An 18,156-nucleotide genomic window follows, 5' to 3' on the forward strand; every position below is an offset into this window, starting at 1 on the left:
AAGTAAGTCTAAAGCAAATTGTGATAAAGTAATATACAATATACTGGGTTATAAATGCATTCTTACTTTGTCTTTGGAGCATAAATCTTCCAAAATCTTTTCCATGTATGTCACCTTGATAAGTGAAGACACCTCTGTCAAGCCCCGATGACACCTAGAACAAAAAAAAGGGTATCAAGAAACCTGAAACCAATAAACAAATCAAAAGTAGGCAAGGTAACCAATTTTTTTTTGCATTTCATGATGATTGATATACTAATGAAACAAAATTATTAGAATAGTTAAAATAGCACGGTATCTTTAATAAGCCAAAAGTGTAGTTTACAGTTATGGCACTTAAAACAGAATAAAACAACTCATAAAATCTATCCATGATGATAAAGACCTAGGGCTCATCCAGACGACTGTATAATGTGTGACATGACCACTTTGTGTTCTCATTATTTGTCAGTCATCCTGATGATGTCGCGCGCAAAAGCGTGTTTTTGCGCGGTTAAATCTACTTTGGCAGAACAGCGGAAAATGCAATTATCTTTGCATATGGGAAAGAGCAGGAAAGGAGCGGGAAAAGGGGCAAGTGAGGACTCTCGGATGACAGAGCGGATATGGAAAACCTGGATTATCTCGCTCCGTTTGGATGAGCCCCTAGTCTCTGGAGTGTTTGGTATACAGGCATACCCCACTTTAACGTTCGCAATGGGACCGGAGAGTATACTTTAAGCGAAAATAAACTTTAAGTGAAGCAATTGTCTTCACTTGTACTGCACGCAAACACCACTAGATGGCAGCGGCGTCATGCCAATACAGTGTACGTTATTGCGAAGCGCGCGAACGTTAAGCGGGGTATGGGGACGTATGGAGCATGTACGTTATAGCGAGGCAACGTTAAGTGAAGCAACGTTAAGAGGGGGAATGCCTGTATTAAGAATTCTGAAGTACTTGAAAGGAATGCTGCAGCCACTAAGAAAGCGAACCTCTAGACTACAAGCCAGATGCTGCTCCCATGGGCATCCTGTCCAGCCCCCTCTGTCTCCCGCTCTTTAGACCTCCTTCCTTCTCTTTGACTTTTATGCTGGTTGTGGACAGACGAGAAACACACAAAACTGCAGGTGCTGGGGCCCTAATCAGGATCACATTGAACTGTCCTTTGATTTTGAGGAGATCCCTCTAAGGGGTCTTGGGTGGCTGAGGAGGCTGGATGCCACACACCCAGTTTGCTATGGGAAGCCTCAGTGTGCGGAAACCTCACACTGACAACTCCTATCAGTATCCCAGAAAGCAGGCTGGGCGGAACACTGGGCCACCAGTCAGGCTGCCTGATGGATCGATCCTTGCCCTATGCCATGTCAAACCCCAATGAACTGTAATCAAAGTTGTGCCCATTTCTCACCCACATGCTGTTTCTTGTCATTCATGGTTTTCTCACCCTTGCCTCTTTGTGCCTGTGGCACAACTGGATCGGGACCCTGGTGCAGGAGTAAAAAGGAGTCCGAATTTGGATCGGTTTCCCTTCATGTGCAGTTTACAGTGCCAAAAGAGAATCTATTAAATGAATGGATCCTTTTTTGGCAGTGAAATGTAAGGCATGGGGCACCCGATCTGGTTTGGGAGCACAGTGGGAGAAAAGGATTAAAGCCTCTCTGTCTACCACACCAGAGTCCTGATCTGGATTCAGCTTCCAGACTCTTCCAGAGTCTAAAAATCATACTGTGAAAAAGGATCCATTTAAATAAATGTGCCTTTTTTTGGCAATACATTGTACACATTTTCAAAAGCTTTTCCAACCCACACAGTGAGTCAGTCATCTAGCCTTGCTAAGTATGCGCCTCTGTGTGTTACGTGTGTGTAATCCTCTGTGTGTGCACATGTGGGCCAAGTGTTTGTATGTTGTGTGTTCCTATGTGTATAATATGGATCCACCCAATTTTGGGCCTTGCCCCACTGCTGGAATGCATCCTCCAAGACTTTCCACTGATGTAATGAGGCCTTAAGGCTGAAAAGGTTCCCCACCTCTGCACGAAGGTATTTAAATGCTTCAATCAAACAAAAGGCAATTTCACTTTCCTGTGTAAAGGTTGGCATCCAGACTTCATCCCCAACTGAAAGGAAGCCTAGGTATATATATTCCATTTGTTCACATTCATCCTTGCAATCCGCACAATTTTTTCACTCCTCTTCATTAACTGTCTTTCTCCACTGTCAACATTTTGACTTTAAGCTCCTTGGGCACAGACATTCCAATTTTTCTTACAGTGGCCCTGTATAGCACATGTATCTCATGTACATACATGGAGACATGCATGGATAGTTTTGCATACAGTACGAGGTGATGGGTCCCCAGTGCAGCCCATCAGGAAACACTTTTCTACCCATTGCCATTCACTTTCTCTTAGTATCCCAGTTTTGGGAAAAGAGAGAGAAGGAGGAACTACACGTGTTTCCTTCCACAGAGGAGGACAGAGGGAATGAGATAGGTAAAAGGGAGGCAGGCACAATGAGAAAGCCCTTTTCTCACTTTGCTCCCTCATTTTACAAATGTGTAGATGGATGTGTCTGTTCTAACCTGTGGAGTGAAAGCTCTCTCATTTTGTCGTCTTTCTTTCTCCGATATATATATCTGGTTGGCAACTGGGGACCAGAAATGTTTACAATGATTGGGAAAGCACACCTTGATTACTGGATCTTACCCATAACACAACATTTCTTAATAAGGAAGAACAACTGATGCATTATTAATGAGCTCCATGAAATGGTAGTTCTGTAATTTTTTGTTTTATTTCCAAAAATAATCTTCCATGAAGCTTGTAATTAATTACTTCTAAAAACAAGAACAAGAAATTTCTGCCTTCAGATTGGGTCACATGGTAAGAAAACCATGTAAAGAAACAAATATTCTGTTCCATCGTACAGTCAGTATGAAAGTTGCCCCAGTAAAATCTTCTACCTTAGCTTTCACCTTTGGGAACAAGACAATAATATAGGCAATAAGGTAGATGCATGCAAAATATTTTTCTTATGGAATCAAGGGATTACAGATGAGTTTTATATATTTCACAATACATACCAGCACAGTTGTAAAAATGTATGAGAGAAGAAACATACAACTAACTGGGGACAGCATTTGAATCACATAACCTCTTCTATGTTTACTTACGTAGCCATCTAACGCCCACTTGTCATTTTCAAATTTGCTTGCAAAACCCTCCCTAGGATTTTTAATTTGATAGACTTTCAAAAGCAAATGAGCTTCTTCTTTCTTGTAAACACCTACAAAGAAAATTACATATAATATAGTTTAAAGCATGTTCACGCTGTCTAGTTTTAGAATGAATAAAATATTAATCTTACCTATAAATGACATAAAATATTTCACTAATGTCATTTACATAAAACTATGTGAAATTAGACATTACTGCTTTAAATAAATAGTATAATGTAGTATTTCTGTAAACCAGCTTTTAAAGTCAGTGGTTCAGATTTGAACCAGTTTTTAAAGTCATGTTCAAATGATTATATATTACCTTAATCAACTGAGATATGAACAATCATTCTGGCCTAACATGCAGCCCCTTTGCATGAGCAAACCAAGCAAGAAAGCAAGCAAGAAGTCTTCTATTCATTATAGCTTCCTGTTACACTCAAACAAGGAAACCATGGTTAATGGCTTTGGAACAAGCTAAGATATTAAGCCATGGTTTGGAGCTGACTTAATATCTTGGCTTGTTCCAAAGCTGTTTTCCAAATCTTTATTATTTAGGAAAGCTATAAACAAACCTGTTAGCCAGTTCCCAGTTTGAATGAAGTGGGAAACTATAGTTAAGTAAAAACTACCTGGCTTACTTATTCTAACTGCAAATTCACATCTCATCTTCTTAAACTATAATAATCCAAACAACACAAATAAGAGAATTCATTCTTAACACAGTACAAGAATTTAAGAACTAAAGACAAATGATTTTTTTTAATTGCTTCAGTAAAACACTGAGTCAACTCATGCTCTTTTTGGGTATCATGACAATCCCTTCCTTGTGACATGTTCCTACATAGCACTGGTTATCACATGGCAACCTAATGACACTGATATGACTTGTCACTACATGATCACTCTATTCCATGTAATTCTGGCCTTCAAATGCTACCAGAGTAGGGAAATAGGTCCTAACCTGCCCAGATAAGTATGAACTAGAGTTGCCAGGTCAGAAGCATCCCAAACCCGGAGATATCAGGGGTAGGCCCAAGTGATGTCATTAAGCATGATACATTAAGCATCAACCACAGTTGCTTGGTGCATACAATTCAAACAAAAACATTTATCTGATTGGAAATTAAGACAGAAATATTATCTAAAAGATGGAGCCTGGGTAGGGAACATTTAATCAAGTCTACTTGCTTCTGGCAAGAAGGGTTTAAGTGCCCTCAGGCCACCCCAGACACCAGAAGGCCATTGTAAGAAAAAAGGAGCCTAGTGTTGTGGAGATGTTATATAGGAGCACTCAGGACAAAAATGGATGCTCCTGAAGGCTGAAATTCTAAACACACTTACCAAGCCCCATAGAACTCAACAGGACTTACTTCTCAGTAGATATAGTTTGGATTGTGCTGTTGGTAAAGCTTGACTAAGGATCCTCTGCAAAGATATCCATATCCAAGTAGGGTTGGCAAACCCTTGCCTGGAATGCCCTGCCCCTACATTTTAACATGGCTGCTCCTAATTTCTTTACATATTTGACCCTTCACTTCAGAAAGAGGTTTGAGAAGGGAGTAAGAGTAAGACAATTCCCTGCCATTTTCTGTCTATCTTGTGGGCTGCTATAAACTCACTTTGACGGCCAACCGAATTCCAATGAATAATAATTGAGACAGAAACACACATGGTTTGGTCTACCTAGCTTTGCAACAACAACAATTGCAGCATGTGAATTCTCTTTTACCACTATTGGGCAAAAAACAAACTGTCATGCAACCAACAAGGTGCATCATCAGTGGGTTTAAGAGGGTTGAGCCGAGCACATGGAACCACTGTTGTTGCTTCTATGGATGTAAGGAAGTGAGGTTAAAGGTGAAAGAAATGCAAACAGAAAAAGAAAAACAAAAGACAGTGATAATTTTCTAAATGCAATACCATACCAACCACAACAAAATTCCTATGAGTAAGGCAGATACCTCAGCATCCCACAACCAGTCAGGATTCCTAAACAAAAACAAAAACTAAAAAAATCCTGGCAGCCAGTGAGCCAAGGTCACAGAATCCCCATGCAGCACAACCTGATTTGGGGGCTGCAACGCTTTGGCATGATTGCTGACAAGAGTGAGACCCTATCATCACATACCTCTGCACTGGTTGCCGATTTGCTAAGAGGCCAAGTTCAAGGTGTGCTTTCTATGCTATGGGTGCCACATAGTACTTGCTCTGCTCTTGTAAGAAATCAGTCCGTCAGTGTGGAGGCACCTACACTTTGGAACTTCCTGCCTATTGACATTATGCAAACACCTTCATTGTACTCTTTTTAGCACCTGCTAAAAACATTTTTCTTGAGGCAAGCCTAAAGGTAGGTAAAAGGTATTGTGTTTTTATCTGTTTTTTAACTCATTGTTGGTTTTATTATTTTGAATGTTTTTAAATACCTGTCTTTAACTGTTTTTGACAATAATTTCATTGTTTTAATTCCTTCTGTAAACCACTTTGAAAGTTTTTAAAATAAAGCATATATAAATGTTGTAAATAAAATACATAAATAATTTTTGGAGTCACTGTGGCCCTTGGGTCTCTTTCCTCTTTTAGGAACAAAGGAATCTAACTTATATCGACTCAGGCCATTTGATACCATCTAACTCAGTACTGATGACATGGACTAGCATTGGCTAGTCTAGGATTCCAGGTAATAGTCTTTTCCAGAAATTGAATTTTGGACCTTTGCATGCAAAGCATATGCCCTGCCAATGAGCTACAGCCCTTTCCCTGTTTAATAAAGTATCTTTTAAAATTGTTCTTTTCAATTCACTAAAGAATGCACAGCCTACCTAGGGCAGATCCACACCATTCATTTAAAGCACATTCAACACCCATTTGAAGCACATGGATCCAACCACAGAATCATGGGAATTGTAGTTTGTTAAGGGTACTGGGAACAATAACTGTGAGAGGGAAGCTACACTTCCCAGGATTCTTTAGAGGAAGGTGTGTGCTTTAAATGCTAGTTGAATGTGCTTTAAATGTATTGTGTGGATCTACTTAATAAAATTTGCCTGCATGTAAATCGTTTTAATTAATTTTTTTAAATGGCAATGTGCTATAAAGTTTACTGAGTGACCATGGGCTACTCACCATCTTTCAGCCTAATCTGCCCTTCAGGATGAAAACAACATGTTGGATGTTGTATCTGGCGCAAGCAGATGCCCAGGATGCAGAACAGTATAGTGACAGGCTAGATGCCAGTTGAAGCAATGAGCCAGACAAGTAATAAGCTTTAAGAGTCACTTTACTGACAATAGAATATATCACAAGCTCTCTCTCTGTACAAACTCCTCGACCCCCACACTCTGCAAGTGTCTGCTGGCCCTCTATATAGATAAGGCCAGCTGCCCGAGCCTAGGTTGCATAGCAACGTGTCCTTGAAGATGGCTCGAGCTCTGCCAACTTTCGCTTCTAATCCACGTAGCTCACTTGTGGAAATTTAACCTCTGCTTCCTCGGTTTAATAGCCAACACAACAGAGGGGAACCATGAACACCAAAGGAAGAAGGGCACACTTAAAATGTAGAGGAAGTAATAATATACAACCACAGTGTGAAATCAAATACTTATCGGGACATGGTATGAAAAATATTTATATAATCATGACTGTTAAAGCTGTTTATTATTTACACAACCAGTAAAGATATTTGTAGTGCAATCATATGATTGTTTACTCAGAAGCAAGTCCCAAAGTTTTCAATGGGACTTTTTCAAACAGAGAAGCATGCACAGAACTGCAGCCTCAAGTGATAAGGAACACTCACCCAACCCAAAATTCAGAATCATGCCACTTTAAGCTGTTTTGCAACTGTTTATACTTTTTATGGTTATTGGATTTTGAAGGGATTTATTTCTTCTTGTGAGCTGCCTTGGTTTCCAATTGGCAATCCTACCTTACAGGGTTGTTGGGAAGACTCCATATATATACATACACACTGGAGATGTAAAAATACTGAGATCCCATATCATAGTTTATTGTCAAAATTGGTTGGTCATTGCAGAACATTTGTTAAAAAAATAAAATCAGTATTAGTTTCCTACATAATAAAAGCAGTGATACCTAAGTAAGCTCTGCCTAATTACTTTAAAAATAGGATTGGAGAGGGAGAGAAAGATTTCCAACACAAGCACAATCCTTTGCTATGTTCATTCAGAAGTCCCATTAATTTACAGCACAATCCTAACCATGTCTACTCAAAAGTAAGCCCTATTGAATTCAATGAGGTTTGCTCTGGGTATGTGGGATTAGCACTACAGCTTTACTCCCAGAAAAGTGAGTATTGGATTAAAGCTTCATATTGGGAAGGTTTTCAAAACATTGCCCTCTTCAACAGCCCAGGAAAATTTAAACTTCTTTGACTCCTGCACACAAAAGAAAAAAAGACTTTTGGTACTGTTGAAAGATATATACTTACTCAATTTATGAAATTTTCAGATAAACAGGAACAAACAATAGGTTTCTACCTTTCCAACGGCGTCTAGTCATTGCCTGGAGGCCCACAACCCTGACTTCACTTATTGGCTATAAACCTGAAAGCACGAGGTTAGAGCAGCCAGCTAAGAGATCATTTACAGAAGTTGAGAGGGGTGGCGGCTGATGTTTTGGTGTATATCTCGTGAACCAGACCACTTAAAAACTTAATTTTTAAAAAATGAAACCTGAGAGTCTGGAGATTAAGCTGACTCACCTGGAGACAGAGAGGATGCCAAAAATCTGGAGTCTCTGGGAAAAAAACAAACACCTGGCAACCCTAGTATGAACTAGTCCTGTCAATTGTTTTCACAACCTGTTTCACCCACCTCCCTTTAAAATGATTCAACTTCAGTGAAACACTTAGACCCCTGTGGACTGGTGGATTTTTGCAGGTGTATTCTGCAAGTTATCACTGACACAATAATAGTGGTGGATTAATAATGTAATGTCCACACACCATTCTGCTTTATTAGTTGTTCTGCAATGCTTCCCAATGTTATTGCATTATTACTTTCTGGAGGGCCACTCTTGTGCTATAGCACAACAGAAGTGGGAGAACACTCCCCCCACCCCCAGGAATGTGGTATGAAAAGTTTTAGCAGGAAACCACAGGACATGCACCTACTGCAAATGAAGCAGTATGACTGCACAAAGAACATTTGCAGGAACAAAGGGTACTGACAGCATGATTGCGTATAACTGCCCGAATAACATCATGTGCACAGTTTTTTTAATTTATGCTTATTTATTTTTAAAAATTTATATAGCACTTGATTGGAATAAAACTTCCAAGTGGTTTGCAAAAAACCATGACAAATCATGATGAATGCTGAATACAAATGACATCTGGACAGAACCTTATAATCCCCAGGTAATAACTACAGTAAGTTCAATGTGCACATTGACTTGTAAAGATGCAGAGTTTTTATCGTCCGCTTAAGAGAAAAAAAAGTTTCAACAGCTAGATCTAATCATAAGATCATGTCACCAACTTTTATATGTGTGTGTGTTAAAAGTAACTATGAAAGATATTGTAAATACTCTAAGTAATTTGTGGGTGTCAGATAGGCATATATATATATATGGGAAATCACAAGCAAAATGGCACAAACTTTGCTTGTATGGAAATATGCTACTATCATCATTAACAATAAAATAACAATGGATCCAAGCTGCCAGCTATCAAAGGGGAAATATGGTGGTTAAGGAATTGGATTTTTGCTACAGGGCAACAAGAGCAGCAAAAAAGAACAGTTTTATTCTAAATCTATTTCATTCATCAAACTCAGCAACAAGGAACCAGATCCTTTCACAGTGTCCTCTCAGAATATAAGGTTTTCTAGCAGCATAAACAAACCTCTAATGCTACATTTGAACTGAAACAGATGGAAGCACATCCCTGAAAATGCGGTTTCAAACCTCACCTGATAGTTTGAGTTGTGTACCAGATGCTTCAATGAACGTGGCATTCACTTTACTGCTTGTAGCATTGAACCAGTCCACTGTAAGAGTTGCAGGTTGTCTTTTCCCTAGATTTTCATAAAAGCCCTTCCACAATGAATTGATAAAAAATACATCTGAAGGAACTGAAGAAAAGATGAACAAAGAAGCAAATCACTACAATGAAATACACGCAGATGTATCTCTGCTTCTTCATGCATTCATTATTTAGTTCACTATTAGAGGGTCCACACACTGTTTCAAAACCAGTAATCTTTGTTACACTGAAATATTTATAATATCCATGATAATAGACTGTATGAAACTTGATGAATAGTGACATTTTCCTGCTGTAGTTGAAGTCCAGAGCAAATTGCTTTGGATCTCTCATTTCAGCTTTTCTAGTGAGACATGTGGGAAAACATACCCTCTTTCTTCCCAATGAATGTGTTATTGACATTTAGGAAATGGCTAGTTGATTGTAATGCAAATTGTACCATGAAAAACACTTTAGTGTTTTTCAGAGCAAATTCAAGGCAGTTTGGCTGTACTGTTGGTAAGAGTTATACATGGCAAAGTCCTATTGATTTCAGTGTATAGATTTGCAGCTTTAAATGTGCATTAATTTCTAAAATGCTTTCTCATTTATTACTTTTAAATTCCCATATTTCTGTGAAGATGTGACATTGACTCCATTCAGATACTAAAAAAAGTTATATTCTTAATTGTGCCATTTCCTTCATTTTCTAGTGCAGGAGAAGCCCGTCTCTCAAGAACAGACCATTCAGTTTACCCTTCAAGGCTTTTACAAATTCTGTTGGACTTTAATTTGATGGGGCTCAAGAGAGTAAGCAGGAAAGGTATTTCTGTTACTCCAATGCTGGGGTGACTTAATTTTGCCTACTGTAGGGTTATCTTAGGAATTATTATGGAAACTAGAGCCAAAGTAGAATTCTACATATGCATTTCATGTGCACCTTTCAAGGTGAAGTTGATTTCTACTATATGAAGGTGGCATCTACACTGCATCTTTCCCCTGAAAATGCCACCATTGTAACAGAGACCATATAATTATTGCATTGTAGCATTCCAGAACTTTTCCATGTTGTCTACCTACATCAGGATTGGTGAATCAATGTATTTCTGGTCCGTGCCACTTTGGCAAATGTTTACTCAGAAGTCTCTATTGTGCCATTTCTCCATTAATCTGTGAATTCCTTTTTAAAAACATCCACCTGAAAATCCACATGTAAATATATATATATCTATGCATTTTTAATGGTGCAGTCCTATAGCGGGGGGCAGCAGGGACCTGAACGTGATTCTTCTGTCTTATTCGACACACTGGCAGGGTGGAATTGAGAGCAGAGGAAGAGAAACAAAAGGGATTGCTTTATGACATCTCCTGAGTTGGCATTAATTTGTCCCAGGTTTGGTGGCATTTTTTGGGAAGGTGGACTGAGAAGGCATTGAATCATTTGTATTGGAGCCTTCCTTTGGCTCTTCCCTAGCATGCCCCTGAACCATCCCTGGCGTGCCCCCTATATGGCCCTCCTGACAGCAGAGTTCCAAAACTGGTAGAGTCAAAACCTCAGAAAATGTCATGTGGGTGGGAATTTTCTGAGGCTTTAACCCTAGCTGTTCGAGAACTCTGCTGTCAGTAGGGCAGCAGTAGTTCTTCCTCTCTGAATCTAGAGCTTTTTCTCCAGCCTTCAAGAAGGTGATGTCCTTCTGCACCTGGAATGTCCTCCCAGGATTGCAGCCTAAATGTATTTTCTCTCAAAATCTGCATTTCTTAATGTACTATTTTGTTACATTTTTTGAGCCAATAATTTCTTTGAGACATTTGGAATGTGTGAAAGTCAAGGTACAAATAAGTTTTGATCTGCATACCAGCCTGAAAGGTTTGTATCAGGTCAGTTCTTATTAGAATTCATAAAGATTGAATTCCTCAAGCATCTGTACTTGCCTGTTTTTGAGACCTGATTTGTGGACTGAAGCACTAGATATGATTTGGCAAAGAACTATTGAGATGTTTCAGGGCTACTTGCCTTTAATTATAAGTTTCCTTTGTGCAGGCTACAGCTGTTTTATTGCTTCCCATTTGACAAGCCTGAAGAATTAGTGATGAATCACCCCTTATTAGTCAGCTGCTTCTTCCCATGGGGGTGGTGGTTAATTATTGACTTCCTTTCATTGTTTATTTTCTTTCTTATCTAGCAAAATAGCAATATTTCATTATAAAAGGGAAAAAATGAAAGGAAACCAGCAATTAACCCCCTGCAATGAACAGAAGCTAACTAATTAAGAGGCAATTCACCTCTAATCCCTGCCCCTCTCAAGCTGTGCTGAATAGGAATCAATAAAGGGACAGAAAGAGGAAACTACCAATTACTGTTGTAGGAGACCTTTGCTGAAAAGGATGCATTTGTGGAAAAAAATACAGAATGATCTTCAGGAAGATCATTACTGTATAATACAGCATTACAGTAGGGCCCCGCTTTTCGGTGCCCCGCTTTTCGGTGTTCCACTAATATGGCAGCGCCAGCAGGGCAATCAGCTGTAGTGTGGGGAGCTCCAGCCACCACACTCCAGCTGATCACAGCATGCAATCAATGGAGCGCGGGGAGCTCATGCGCTCCAGCTGATCACGCGCTACAGCTGTGGTATGCTTCTCATGTTAACTTTTCCCTGCACCCAAGCACACTTACACCAGCCTTAGGAAAAGTGCAGGCAATCACTTGCACTGGTAATGTCCTATTTAACTGTAAGTACTACAATGAGGCTAGAAAAGATCTTTTAAACCCCATTTTGAAATCCTTCCTGGGTCGTTCTCTGGAGGCTCTTTCGTTTGCCCTCTTAGAGGGCGCTGAAAAAGCAATCATGGTCCAAGTCTCTAAATTCTTGAACCTAGTTATAATTAACAGACCATATAAGGTTGCTCCGCAAAATTAAACTAATTAATTAAAGTAACAAAAGAGCCAGAATATTGTCGTAAGCCCCAGTCCGGAGCCTATAAAGGTTTTGGTTATTGCACTAAAAGGCTACGCCCTTCTCTCATCACTTACTCTTTTGTATAGTCCTGATTAAGATACTTGTTTTAATTATATTTACATAACACAGAATAGGGCCTTTTCAGTGGCTGCCCCTAGATTGTGGAATTCCCTCCCTAGCGAGGTTCGACTGGCTGCCTCACTTTCATCCTTTCGTGCCCAGGTTAAGATTATTTTATTCAGACAGGCTTTTAACTAATATTGTCTTTTTTAACTTTTACTGATTTAATCTATTTTTAATTGTTTTAAACTGTATATTGCTTGTTTTTAATTGATTATGGTTTTTATTTGTAAGCCGCCCTGAGTTCCTTGGAAAAAGGGTGGGGTATAAATATTTTAAATAAATAAATAAAAATAAATAAAAATAAACTTTGATTATGACTTTGTTTATATGTACATTTTAACATTTTAATGTTTTGTATCCGACCTTTGCTTGTTATGGTCTTTGGACTAACTAATAAATAATTCATTGCACTGGTAATGTAAAAAAATTATGTGTTTGCTTTCCAGAAAGCAGGGTCATACACATGCATAAATTGGGGAAAGGCAAGCTCTGTATTATATCCATGTGCATTTCCCAACTTGCCAAAACCTTGTTCTTGCTTGCTGCTTCAAATTGGAAAAACAGGGAGTGGGCACTGAGCAGACCAAAATATATGTCTGGTGGGTTAGATTGGTCCTGATAGATCACTAGCTGAGTGAAGGAAATTGATTTGATTTATTTATAATTATCATATTTATTCATAATAATTTATAATGATTCCTATCTTGCTCTTCCTCTGTAAGGAGAGCAGGGCAGAGATCAATACAATAAAACACTAACAACAAGGGTGCTGAGAGTTGTTAGAAAATCTCTGTTCCCCTCGCAGAGTTACAGTTCCGAGAGGGCCTTATTGTTAAACCATTCTGGCAATTGTAGCTGCGAGAATAGGAATTTCCTAATGACTGTCAGCACCCCTCACGAACTACACTTCCCAGGATTCTTTGTTGGTAACCATGACTGTTTAAGGTGGAAAAATAGTGAAATAAATGTATGGTGTGAACATGGCCCTGGTGGAATAATGGAAAGGTCAACAAGAAGGCCTTCTGTGGAAGATCTCAACTCTCAGGCAGGATTGTATGGAAAAAAGTGGTCCCTCAGGTAACCTGCTCCCAAGCTGCTTAGAGCTTTATAGGTAAAAACCAACACTTTGAATTGTGCTTGGAAATGAATAGAAAATCAATGCAGTTGGTCAAAAAGGGGGAGGGTCAACACGAGCCCTATAATTAATATTCCTTAGACTGAAAGGTGCACCACACACACATTGCCTGGGCACTAGGTTTGCAAGACTGCATTGCCCACAAGACAATCAGGAAACAGAGTTCACTACAGTTTCAAAAGCAGAGTTGGCTACAACATGCCTCATTTAATAAGCGCATTGTTCTTGATTTCCAAGTCATCTCTATATTGAAAACAAAAATTAGAGATGGGTAATTAACTTTATTGTTAACATCTCAGAGTGCGAAGACAGAGCACCCCGCATAGGTAAGCAAGGGAAAGGGGAACCCATTCTGTAGTGCAGGAGAGAAGAGCCTTTTTCAGTCTGAGGGCCCCATTCCTTTCTGGGCAACTTTCCAGGGGCCACATGTCAGTAGTGGGCAGTAGAGTCAGAGACAAAAGTGTGCAGAGCAAAAAGATGTAAATTTCACATTTGTATAGTGGGCTAGTTTATTCACACTCACACATCCCTTTCTATCCTTCATCTGGACAAGCAAGAAGCATTATCAACGTTCAGGTCAGGCAAAAACACTCGAGGATGCAAAGGTGGGCCACTAAAGAGTTTGGCTTGGGCATGCGACATGGAATCTGAGGGTCAGACAGAGATGCCTGGAGGGGTACATTTGGCCCCTGGGCCTGAGGTTCCCCATCCCTGTAATGCATAATTGCTACAATTATTTCCCTTATTCTCCCCACTCCTACCTTGACTGAGCTATCTTGCTCAAACGCTCTTCCTCCAAACAGCGGGAAAAAGTGTGTCATGAACTCAGGATCCAACTCCCCATTTTTGGAGAATGAGACCAGTCATTTGGAGGAAGTATTGGAAGGGGGGGATTTGCCCTCAAGATATCCTCACTGACTTTGCCTTATTGGGATCCAAACCTTGCCTTGCTTGATGTTGCCTGACCAGAACCTGAATCTGAGACTTGCTTGATATTGCCTAACCAAAGCATGAATTTGAACTTGCGTGATTTTACCTTGCTTCCCTAGTTAGAACTTGAACGTGTTCCTATCACCCCATTGCTCCCACCCTTGCCATGCTTGGGCTAGAACCCCAGATGTCTGAGGCTGCCACCAGGAACAATGCCCAGATTATTCCAGATAGGACGTGGGGTTTCCTCACATTTTTCTTACATGTTTGTGTTTTCTGGTGGCATATTTTCTCTCTTCCTCCTGGACTGAATCCATAAAAGATGTGGTGGCCAGTCTGCTGGTGTTGTGGCAATGTCTCCCTGGGCTCAGAGTAAAGTAAGCAAAGAATTGCTTAGCCCAACATTTTCCTCATCTTTGAATTTTGAAAAACTGTTTTTGTTATGTGCCTTCAAGTCGATTATGACTTATGATGATCCTATGAATCAGTGACCTCCAAGAGCATCTGTCATAAACCACCCTGTTCAGATCTTGTAAGTTCAGGTCTGTGACTTCCTTTATGGAATCAACCCATCTCTGGTTTGGCCTTCCTCTTTTTCTACACCCTTCTGTTTTTCCCAGCATTATTGCTTCCCTAGTGAATCATGACTTCTCATGATGTGTCCAAAGTATGATAACCTCAGTTTCATCTTTTTAGCTTCTGGTTTAATTTGTTCTAACACCCAATTATTTGTCTTTTTCATGGTCCATGGTATGCGCAAAGCTCTCCTCCAACACCACATTTCAAATAAGTTGATTTTTCTCTTATCCGCTTTTTCCACTGTCCATATAGAGATCAAGAATACCATGTTTTGAACGATCCTGACATTAGTGTTCAGCAATACACCTTTGCATTTGAGGACCTTTTCTAGTTCTCTCACAGCTGCCCTCCCCAATCCTAGCCTTACTCTGATTTCTTGACTATTGTTTCCATTTTGGTTAATGACGGTGCTGAGGTATTGATAATCCTTGACAAGTTCAATGTTCTCGCTGTCAACTTTAAAGTTGCATAAATCTTCTGTTGTCATTACTTTAGTCTTCTTGATGTTCATCTGTAGTCCTGCTTTTGTGCTTTCCTCTAACTTTCATCAGCATTCATTTCAAATCATTACTGGTTTCTGCTAGTAGTATGGTATCATCTGCATATCTTAAATTATTGATATTTCTCCCTCCAATTTTCACATCTCCTTCATTTTGTTCCAATCCCATTTTTCGTGTATGTTCTGTGTATAGGTTAAACAAACAGGGTGATAAAATACATCCCTGTCTCACACCCTTTCCAACTGGGAACCAATCAGTTTCTCCATATTCTGTCCTTACAGTAGCTTCTTATACAGAGTATAGGTTGCGCATCAGGACAAGATGTTGTGGCACCCCCATTTCTTTTAAAGCATTCCATAGTTTTTCATGATCTACACATCAACGGCCTTGCTGTAATCTATAAAGCACAGGCTGATTTCCTTCTGAAATTCCTTGGTCCGTTCCATTATCCAACGTATATTTGCGATACGATCTCTGGTGCCTCTTCCCTTTCCAAATCTAGCTTGGACATCTGGCATTTCTCGCTCCATATATGGCAAGAGCCTTTGTTGTAGAATCTTGAGCATTACTTTACTTGCATGGGATATTAAGGCAATAGGTCAATAATTACTGCATTTCCTGGGATCCTCTTTCTTTGGAATTGGGATGTATATTGAAATCTTCCAGTCTGTGGGCCATTGTTTAGTTTTCCATATTTCTTGACAAATGGTTGTCAAAATTTGGTCAGATTCAGTCTCAGTAGCTTGTAGCAACTCTTTCGGTAAGCTACCTGTTCCTGGTGATTTGTTTCTTCCAAGTATTTTAAGAGTAGCTTTCATCTCACATTCTAAAATTTCTGGTTCTTCATCATACTGTTCCTCCATGCATGAATCTGTTATCCATGCATCTCTTTTATAGAGTTCTTCAGTGTATTGCTTCCATCTTCCTTTTATTTCATCTCGGTCAGTCTGTTTGTTCCCCTGTTGATTATTCAACATCCTTACTCTTCGTTTAAATTTCCCTTTCATTTCTCTAATCTTTTGGAGTAGGGCTCTTGTTCTACCCTTTTTGTTGTCCTCTTCTATTTCTTTACAATAACTATTGTAATAGTTCTCTTTGTCCCTACGTACTAGTCGCTGTAAGGTTGCATTTATTCCTGTAGCCTGTCTGAAAGCTTTCATTGTTCCTACCTACAAGAAAGGCCCCAAAGATGATCCAAGCAATTATCGACCTATTAGTCTGTTATCTATAGTAGGGAAGGTATATGCTAGTTTTCTAGGTCTTAAATTGAAAATGTGAATCAATGATAACAACATCTTGGGGGAAGAGCAGATAGGATTTAAAGCCGGATGTTCTACCTTTGATCACTGCTTGGTATTGGCCCATTTAGTGCATAAACACTCTAAACAAAGAGGAGGTAAACTTTTTGCAGCATTTATAGACTTAAAATCTGCCTTTGACTCCATCTGGCATGATCGCCTGTGGAGCAAGTTAGAACAGCACTCTACTGAGAAAAGGCTATTGTTCCTGATCCGCACATTGTATCATAACATGTCTGCTCAGGTATGCTGCAGCAACCAGGGTCACTTTTCTAAAGAGATTATCTCCTCACGTGGTGTTAGACAAGGGTGTGTTCTTGCCCCCACTCCATTCAATCTATATTTGGCTGACCTTCCCTCTGTACTGGGGACGATACAATCCCATCCACCCAAGATTGGGCTTACAAAGGTATTTTTCTGCTTTACGCAGACAATGCAGTTTTAATTTCTCAAATTTGGCTGGGTCTCAAGAGACTACTGAGTGGCTTTGTGGAGTATTGAAAAAAATCTTCTTACAATGAATTATGCTAAATCCAAAGTACTGGTATTCTCTAAGAGAAAGGTCAGGTATTTCTGGTCCTTGGGAAAGGACAGGCTGATTCCTATAAATACCTGGGTATTTGGTTCCATGAAGCAGCAAGCTGGAGAATTCAGGAAAAATGTGCTAAGGCTAAAGCTGAGCAAAGCATGGGTGCAATGACCCGCTTCTTCTTCACAAAGAGTGGAAATTTTTTGCCAGCTGCCATCCATGCTTTTAAAACCAAATTAGTTCCTCTGATTCTTTTTGGGGCACCAATTTGGTTTTCACACTTCAAGGGTTCACTTGAAGGAACTCAATCCTTTTTTCTTAGGTCCATTTTTGGTGTCCCCAGATGTGTCTCTGGAGCCACTCTTAACTTAGAGGCTGGCCTTAATTCCCTAAAATGCTCAGCTTGGATTTATGCTATCCACTTCTGGCTTCGCTGCTGTCTTGTGCTCACCCACAGCTCCCTTACATCTCAGGTAATGAGCGATTCCTCTGGGTCATCCTGGACAAAGGTGGTGGTGGAAAAGGTTATTTCAATAGGCCTCTCTCCTTCTGATCTACTCTCTATGGACCTCAAAAGCGCTAAAGTGATTGTCAAACAGAGGCTAGAGGATATCGATATCCAATAGCTCTCTGCAGCTGCACAAGGTCCCTGTTCCCCCTAGTCATCAGGTTTACCAGGTCTTCCTTGCAAGGATGGGATGCCCTACCTAAGTTGGTTATTTATTCCCAAGTATAGGAGGGCATTCTCTCTGGCTCGATTTAATGTTTTACCTTCCAAACACTTGGATGACAGGTACAAAAAAATCCCAAGCAACAACAGATGTTGCCCCTGTGATAATGATGAAGTGGAGTCTATTTCACACGTTCAATTGTATTTATTACGAAGGGGCCAGAAAAGACCTAATATACCCTATTATGCA

The 18,156-nt window shown here is 39.8% G+C and overlaps 1 protein-coding gene across 1 annotated transcript in view; it reads right to left on the reverse strand.

The window, feature by feature from the left end:
• Nucleotides 1-18,156, reverse strand: part of CSMD1 (CUB and Sushi multiple domains 1) — a 1,745,606-nt gene that overhangs the window by 15,266 nt on the left and 1,712,184 nt on the right. Inside the window, exons 66-68 of the mRNA XM_061622907.1 lie at nucleotides 9,133-9,294; nucleotides 3,155-3,267; nucleotides 67-154 (exon numbers count right to left, since the gene is read on the reverse strand). Of these exons, the coding sequence (XP_061478891.1) occupies nucleotides 67-154; nucleotides 3,155-3,267; nucleotides 9,133-9,294 (363 nt within the window). The remainder of the gene's footprint in view (nucleotides 1-66; nucleotides 155-3,154; nucleotides 3,268-9,132; nucleotides 9,295-18,156) is intronic.

This window comes from Rhineura floridana, chromosome 4, assembly GCF_030035675.1.
Source record: "Rhineura floridana isolate rRhiFlo1 chromosome 4, rRhiFlo1.hap2, whole genome shotgun sequence".
Taxonomy (NCBI): domain Eukaryota; kingdom Metazoa; phylum Chordata; class Lepidosauria; order Squamata; family Rhineuridae; genus Rhineura; species Rhineura floridana.